The 7,811-nt window shown below is 68.6% G+C and overlaps 1 protein-coding gene across 1 annotated transcript; it reads left to right on the top strand.

The window, feature by feature from the left end:
• The first annotated feature begins 5,090 nt into the window (after positions 1 to 5,090).
• FZD2 (frizzled class receptor 2) lies at positions 5,091 to 7,426 on the top strand. The gene has a single exon (XM_075523129.1). It carries the CDS (start codon positions 5,582 to 5,584, stop codon positions 7,253 to 7,255), a length of 1,674 nt encoding a protein of 557 aa, XP_075379244.1. The 5' UTR covers positions 5,091 to 5,581; the 3' UTR covers positions 7,256 to 7,426.
• The last annotated feature ends 385 nt before the right edge of the window (positions 7,427 to 7,811 follow it).

Here is a 7,811-nt window from a genome sequence, read left to right on the forward strand (position 1 = left end):
CGGGACGGCCCCTCGCTTCCCATGCTCCGCTTCAGGGAGCCCCCCGCACCCTGCCGGGCCTGGCCCCCTGCCCCCTTCTCCCACCGGGATGCAGCGAGACGGTGGCCGGCGGCACCGTGCCCGGCCGCGCCTGCTCTTGCCCAGCGGCCGCCGGCACGGAGCCTGGCCCCGGCACACCGCGGCGGCTGTGCCGCTCGCTGTCCCCCCGGCCCTCCCCGAAGCCCCTAATCCATCTCTCGCAGCAGGAGATGCCTAAGCTGCCTTTTCATGCCGGCTCCTCCGCGCGCGAGCTCGCCGCAGTTTCAATGCCGGGCGCTGGCAGGAGATGTGTCGGACAAGCTGAAGGGATCCCTCCCCTGCCAGGAAGGTCAAGGTGTGCTTAGGCCAGCTTCCCCCGCACGCCGCCCCGGCCGGCGCAGGCCAGTGTCCTGCCAGCCCGGCTCGGGGTGGGTTTTGTCCCCACCGGCACTGGGTGGAGGTTGGGGACACACTGTGGCATCGGGATTTCACCACCCCTGGGGGTGTCTGGGCAGCCGGACCCTCATCTTGGTGGGGGCTTGTCCCCCCTGGCTCCTCGCAGCTGCTCTCGGGGTCACCCATCAGCCCTCTGGTCCCGTCCCGGGGACCCTCCAGGTGCCGGGGTTTGGCTGACACGCTGCGCCCGCTGCCTGCCGGCGCCTCGTGGGTGCCCGCTGCAGCCGCGCCGGCAGCAAGGGCTGCCCCTGGTGCTGGGGCACCCTATGGCTCACCCCACGGGTACCCCAGGGCTCGGCTCACCCCACGGCTCACCCCACAGCTCAGCTTATGCCATGGCTCACCCCACGGGTACCCCAGGGCTTGGCTCACCCCACGGCTCACCCCACAGGTACCCCAGGGCTCGGCTCACCTGGCCAGTGCTGCTCACGGACCCCTCCCACCCCATGGAGCCATTGCAGACCATTAGCCCAGTTTAGACCAGTACAAACCAGGCCTGAGAACAGCAGGCACCAGTTCCTGCCCTCCCTAACCCACAGGATAGCGTGTGTGCAACACAGCTGGGCACAGGCGTGCAAACGTGCACACACACACGTGCCAGCAGACCTTTCACACAAGCACCCCCCAATGCTGGCACCCCCCAGCACCCCCTGACCCCCCAGCCATGCTCCCACGTCCCCACGCTCGCCTCTCCTGCGGGCACTGTGTGTGCACGTGCACACTTGTGTGTGTGCACGCGTGTGCCCGCTCACGCACGGGGGTGCGGGGGGGCCCCATGGTGCCCGTGCCGGGGGCCCCGCATCCCTCTCTGTTCCCTTGGTGACGGACCCCGTCCTCCGCTGGCACCTTGAGCCTGCCGCCAGCCAGGGCTTTTGTGGCTGGTTTTAATTAGAGGCTCTTAAGTGTGAAACAAAGCCGAGGGCAGGGGCCGGGGGGGCCCTTCCTCTGAGCTCCCGGGGGACACCCGGGGGTCCCCGTCCTGCCTGGCATCGCCTGGCGCAGCCGCTCCGTCCCCCGATTTCTGCTACGCACTTCTCCCCGCCCATCCCCAAAGGATTGGGGTGGTGGGAGCTGGTGCTCCCAGAGCCCCCCCCTGCCCCCCAAAATATTGCCCTCCCGAGCGGTGCTGGCCACCAGCCCAAGCGCAGGGCGGTGTGCAGGGCCGGTGCCAGCCCCAGTGTCACCCATGGGTGTGCACCGGGGCTCCTGTCCCCGGGGAGGTGGCTCAGAGAGGGGCCAGAGATGCCCCTTCTGCTGGTGGGCACCGCTCGGGGTGCTGCCGGGGGTCCAGGGGCAGGACCTGGGGGGTTTCCAGCTGTGTCCCCTGGCCCTGGCCCTCCTGGCACCCTGTGGCACTGGAGGGGTCCCGGGGAGAGGGGCTGCAGGGGGACCATGCCCTGCTCCAAGAGGGACATCAGAGCCATCAACCTCTCCGGAGGCGGTGGCCCCCATGGGCCATCCCCTGGCAGGCGATGACCTGGGGACCCCGGGGTGCTGCGGGCAGGGGACTGGCAGCCCCGGGTGCCCACCAGCATCCCCCAGTGCTGTACTGGGATGAAGTGAGAGCGGAGCAGTGCGGGGATCGGGACTCCTGGCCCTCCCCACCCTGAGCAGCTCCTGGGGGGCTACGAGGGGGAGCCCTGGGGGGAGCTGGGCTTGGCCCCGTACTCCCAGTAATGCCCACCCTGGCCTGCTGGCAGCACCCACCCTCTCCCACTGGGTGCCAGGATTGGTCCCTGTCCTCGCAGAGTCCCCTCTGCCCAGGACGCCAACCCCAGACCCCCACAGGGAAGTTTTTGGGGAGGGGGCAGGACCCTCTCCCACTCAGCATGCCCCTGGCAGCGCCTGGGGTGGGATCCTGGTGACGGGGACGAAGGGGACCAAAGGGATTCCCCAGCCACCCTGCATGTCCCTGCGAGGGGACACCCCTGAGCAGGCAGGACCCCACCGGCTGCCTCCCTGGGGTGTCCCCAACACCCCCAGCCCACCCAGAGGTCCCTCCCGGGGCCGGCTGGCAGGTCTGCTCCGGGTTTCCCCCTCCCCAGGAGGGCTCAGCACCCGCTCCGGGTGGGACCATGTCCCTGTGTGTCCCTGATGCCCAGAGGTCCTGGGGACCCCATGTCCTGAGGCACCAGCACCCTGCAGCACCCAGGAGGACGGGGAGCATGGGGACAGCCCCTGCCACCCCCTCTGGAAGTGACATCCCCCCCCCCCCCGGAAAGAAGCCAAAATCCGAAGCTTTTAGGAAGCCAAGATCCACGTGGCTGTGCAGACGCCCCTGCAGCCCCTCTGGCCCCGGCCCCGGCTGGCGGGGCTGGGGCGAAGGCCACCGAGGCAGGGGACACCGGGGGGGTCACCCCAGCCAGACCCTGCACCCACGGGGCCGAGGGGAGCCGCGGCCGGAGGGGCCACCCCGCATCACGCCTGCAAACGGGGAGCCGGGAGCGGGCCGGGAGGCAGCCGCTCGCCAGGATCCGGCCTCGGCTCCGGCCCCCGCAGCCCGGCGCCCTGCCAGGGCCTTCGCCGGCCGCCTCCGGCCGGGGACCCGCTGGGCGGCTGCCAAGCGCCGGCCGAGCCGAGCCGAGCCGAGCCGAGCCGAGCCGAGCCGGGCCGAGCCGAGCCGAGCCGAGCCGAGCCGGGCCGAGCCGGGCCGAGCCGAGCCGGGCCGGGCCGGGCCGGGCCGGGCCGGGCCGAGCCGAGCCGAGCCGAGCCGAGCCGGGCCGGGCCGGGCCGAGCCGAGCCGCCCTCCCTGGCACATGGCGGCCGAGGGCTCGGCGCGGTCCCCAAAGGAAGCACCCCTGGGTGGCCCAGCCGGGGTACGGGTGGGTGCCCGGCCGCTGGCACCTGTCCCACCCCGGTTCGCTCCACAGGACCACCGTCCCGGCCTCGTCCGGGGCCGCGGGGACCCCTCCCTCCCCTCCCCGACCCCTTTGCAGGAGCGGGGAGCCCCCAGCATCCCGCCAAACGCCGCGGTGACAACCGGCACGTCCGGGAAAGCTGACGGGGGGGGGCGGGGGGGGGCGGGAGCGGGTGCGCATCGTATGTCCCGTCCTCCCCCTCCCGGGCTTTGATTTCTGGAGCCCCCCCTGCCCTTCCCCCTCGGCCAGGAGCCGCGCAATGGTTTCAATTACGCTCTGAAAGGCGGTGGGGCCCTCTTTTCACGGCAGCCCGGGTTTCTCCTGCTCACAACAAAAGCTTAAGTTACAGGAAAGGGAGAGAAAGGGAGGGAGGGCGGCGAGGGGAAGGAGCAGCCAGCAGAAAGCCCCTCGCCCCCCCAGAACGGAGCGGGACGGGGGCGGCGGGCTGCCCGCCGGGTCCCCCCCGTCTGCCCCTGCCTTGGGATGCTGCTTTGGGAAGGGCAGCCCCCCCATCCCGCTGCCAAAATTTGGGGTGATTGCCCGCAGTTTCTTTCCCTGATGAGGGTCTCCGGTGTGTCCCCGTCCCCTCTGGTGTGTCCCAGTCCTCCCCGGTGCGTCCCGGTCCCCCCCGATGTGTCCCGGTCGCCTCCCAGTGTGTCCCGGATCCCCCCGGTGTGTCCTGGTCCCCCCCTCGATGCGTACCACTCCCCCCCGCCGTGTCCCGGATCCCCCCGGTGTGTCCCAGTGTCCCCCCCGGTGTGTCCCAGCCCCCCGGCTCCCTCCCGCTGCCCCGGTTTTGGGGACAGAGGTGCCCTTCGCCACGGTTGCGGTGGGAGGTGTGGGGCCATGGTGGGGGACAGGACGCGGGATGTCCCCCGCCACGCCCGGCTGATCTGGGGACGTCGGGGACGCCCCTGGCTGTGCCGTGGCCTTGTGGGGCCGCGGGTGCCGGCTTCAGCAGCACCCAGGGTGGCCATGGGCACCCCACGGGGCGGTGACACCGCCTGGGTGACACCCGGGGACCGAGGGGTGTCGGGGCCGAGGCATCCCTGTTCCCAGGGGGTGGCTGGGACCCGCGTGGGTGCCAGGGGGCCACGAGGGCTAACCCTGCCCCGGTGCACCCTAAAGAGGACCCGGGGACAGCGGGGGACCCGCTGCAGCGTGTCAGCGTGGGGTGTGGGTCCTAAGGCTGGGGGGGGGTGAGGGGAGCAGCCCCACGGGTGGGCGGGCACGGGCTGGGGGCAGGGGACATGAGGGGGTGCAGAGGACACGGGGGGGGCCGGGGACACGGGGGGGCAGAGGACACGGGGGGGGAAGGAGACACGGGGGGGAAGGGGACACCGGGGGGGTGCAGAGGACACGGGGGGGGTGCCGGGGACACGGGGGGGCAGGGGACACCGGGGGGGCCGGGGACGCGGGGAGGGGCTTTTCACCGTGGCCCCGTCCCGACCCCACGCCGCGGGGGGAGTGTGCACGGCGCGGAAGAAGTTAGGGGCGGGGGGGCCCCACGCTGCCCCCGCTCCCCGGCCCGGTGACCCCCGGGGGCGGGGGGGGGGGGGCGCGGGGGGGCGGGGCCCGGGGCAGCGGGGGGCGGGGCGGCCGCGCCGTTTGAATGTGATTGGCGGCGCGGGGGGGGCGGGGCCCGGCGGGGGCGGGGCGCGGGGGGGCCGCTCCGCCCGGCGGGGACGCGGCGCTGCCCCGCACAAAGGCGGCGGGAGCGTCCGGTGCGGCCGCTCCGCTCCCCCGGCGCCCCCCGGTACCCCCGGCATTCCCTCCCCCCCCCCCCGGCATCCCCCCGCCCGGCACCCCGCCAGCGCCACCGCCCGCCCGGGGCTCCGGGACCGGGACCGGGAGCTGCGCCGCGGAGCACCGGGTCGGGGCAGCGGGAGCACCGGGACCGCCAAGTCCGGGCAGCGGGAGCAGCGCTGCGGAGCAGCGGGAGCCTCTGGTCCGGGCACCGGGAGCGCCACGTCCGAGCACCGGGAGCCGTCCCGCCGCGCGCGGTAGACGGGGACACCGGGAGCCGTCCAGCCGGGCAGCGGGCACACGCGCTCCGGGCCCCGGGAGCCTTCCGGGCGGGACCTGAGCGTACCCAGCCACCGGGAGCCGTCCAGCCAGCACGGGGCACAGCAAATCCGGTCACCGGGAGCCACCCAGGCAGCACCAGGCACGGCAGATCCAGACAGGAGGACCGGCCGGCCGGCTGGGCACCGGACACGGTAAATCCGGGCGCAGCAGCTCGGGGCACCATGGGCCCCCCCAGCGTGCTGCCCGCCCTGGCCTGGCTGCTGGTGGGGCTGAGCGTGCCGGCGCCGTGCCGGAGCCAGCTGCACGGCGAGAAGGGCATCTCCATCCCCGACCACGGCTTCTGCCAACCCATCTCCATCCCGCTCTGCACCGACATCGCCTACAACCAGACCATCATGCCCAACCTGCTGGGCCACACCAACCAGGAGGACGCGGGGTTGGAGGTCCACCAGTTCTACCCCTTGGTGAAGGTCCAATGCTCGTTGGAGCTCAAGTTCTTCCTCTGCTCCATGTACGCGCCAGTCTGCACGGTGCTGGAGCAGGCCATCCCGCCGTGCCGCTCCATCTGCGAGCGGGCGCGCCAGGGCTGCGAAGCCCTCATGAATAAATTCGGTTTCCAATGGCCGGAGCGATTACGTTGCGAGAATTTCCCCCGGCACGGTGCCGAGCAGATCTGCGTGGGGCAGAACCATTCGGAAGACGGTGGTTCACCGGCGTTGCTCACCAGTGCCACGCCGTTGGCCGGCCATGGCACCCCGGGCGCCCCTCGTTATGCCACCCTCGACCACCCCTTCCACTGCCCGCGGGCGCTGAAGGTGCCCAGCTACCTCAACTACAAGTTCTTGGGTGAGAAGGACTGCGCGGCGCCCTGCGAGCCCACCCGTCCCGATGGCCACATGTTCTTCAACGAGGATGAGATCCGTTTCGCCCGTATCTGGATCCTCATCTGGTCTGTCTTGTGTTGTGCCTCCACCTTCTTCACTGTCACCACCTACCTGGTGGACATGCAGCGTTTCCGCTACCCCGAGCGACCCATCATCTTCCTCTCGGGGTGTTACACCATGGTGTCGGTGGCCTACATCGCCGGCTTCATGCTGGAGGAGAGGGTGGTCTGCAATGAGCGTTTCCAGGAGGATGGTTACCGCACGGTGGTACAGGGCACCAAGAAGGAAGGTTGCACCATCCTCTTCATGATGCTCTACTTCTTCAGCATGGCCAGCTCGATCTGGTGGGTCATCCTCTCCCTCACCTGGTTCTTGGCCGCCGGCATGAAGTGGGGCCACGAGGCCATCGAGGCCAACTCCCAGTACTTCCACTTGGCCGCCTGGGCCGTGCCGGCTGTCAAGACCATCACCATCCTGGCCATGGGGCAGATTGACGGGGATCTGCTGAGCGGCGTCTGCTTCGTGGGCCTCAACAACATCGACCCTCTCCGGGGCTTCGTGTTGGCCCCGCTCTTCGTCTACCTCTTCATCGGTACCTCCTTCCTTCTGGCTGGCTTCGTCTCCCTCTTCCGCATCCGCACCATCATGAAACACGGAGGGACCAAAACAGAGAAGCTGGAGCGGTTGATGGTTCGCATCGGGGTCTTCAGCGTCCTCTACACTGTCCCGGCCACCATCGTCATCGCTTGCTATTTCTACGAGCAGGCTTTCCGCGAGCACTGGGAGCGCAGCTGGATCAGCCAGAACTGCAAGAGCTTGGCCATCCCCTGCCCGCTCCACTTCACCCCCCGCATGACCCCCGATTTCACCGTCTACATGATCAAGTATCTCATGACTCTCATCGTGGGCATCACCTCCGGCTTTTGGATATGGTCGGGTAAAACCCTGCACTCGTGGAGGAAGTTCTACACGCGACTCACCAACAGCAAGCAGGGCGAGACGACGGTGTGACCCCCGCCCCGAGCCCGGCTGCTGCCGCCGCCCTTCGCCTTGAAATTTTTTGGGGGGGTTTATTATATATATTTTTATTTTTAGATTTATTAACGTCTAAAGGGGTGTCTCTCTTTCTCTTTGATTTTTTTTTTTTGTAATTAAACCTGTAAATAGCATTTGTAAATTTAATTATATATTTCTATTTAAAACACAAAAAAAGAGGGAAAAAAAGGAGAAAAAGGAGAGAGAAAAAGGAGAGGAAAAAAAGGAGAAAAAGGAGAGGAAAAAAGGAGAGGGAATAAAAGGAGAAAAAGGAAAGGGGGAAAAAAAGAAGAGAAAGGAGAGCAAGAAAAAGGAGAGGGGAAAAAATGAGAAAAAGGAGAGGAGAAAAAGGAGAAAAAGTAGCGGGGAAAAAAGAGAAAAAGAGAGGGGAGAAAAAGAGAGGAAAAAAGGAGGGGGGAAAAGGGAGAAAAAGGAGAAAAAGAAGGAAGAAAAGGGGAAAAGCCCTGCCGAGACGGGGAGAGGGTTCTCTCCCTCCCTCCCTCCCTCTCCGCTGCCCGGGTTGGGTTTCCCC

This window comes from Mycteria americana, chromosome 22 (genome assembly GCF_035582795.1).
Source record: "Mycteria americana isolate JAX WOST 10 ecotype Jacksonville Zoo and Gardens chromosome 22, USCA_MyAme_1.0, whole genome shotgun sequence".
Classification (NCBI taxonomy): domain Eukaryota; kingdom Metazoa; phylum Chordata; class Aves; order Ciconiiformes; family Ciconiidae; genus Mycteria; species Mycteria americana.

What these genes read in the sequence shown, in the direction of transcription:
- FZD2 (XM_075523129.1), top strand. Translation starts at nt 5,582, where the DNA reads ATGGGCCCCCCCAGCGTGCTGCCCGCCCTGGCCTGGCTGCTGGTGGGG.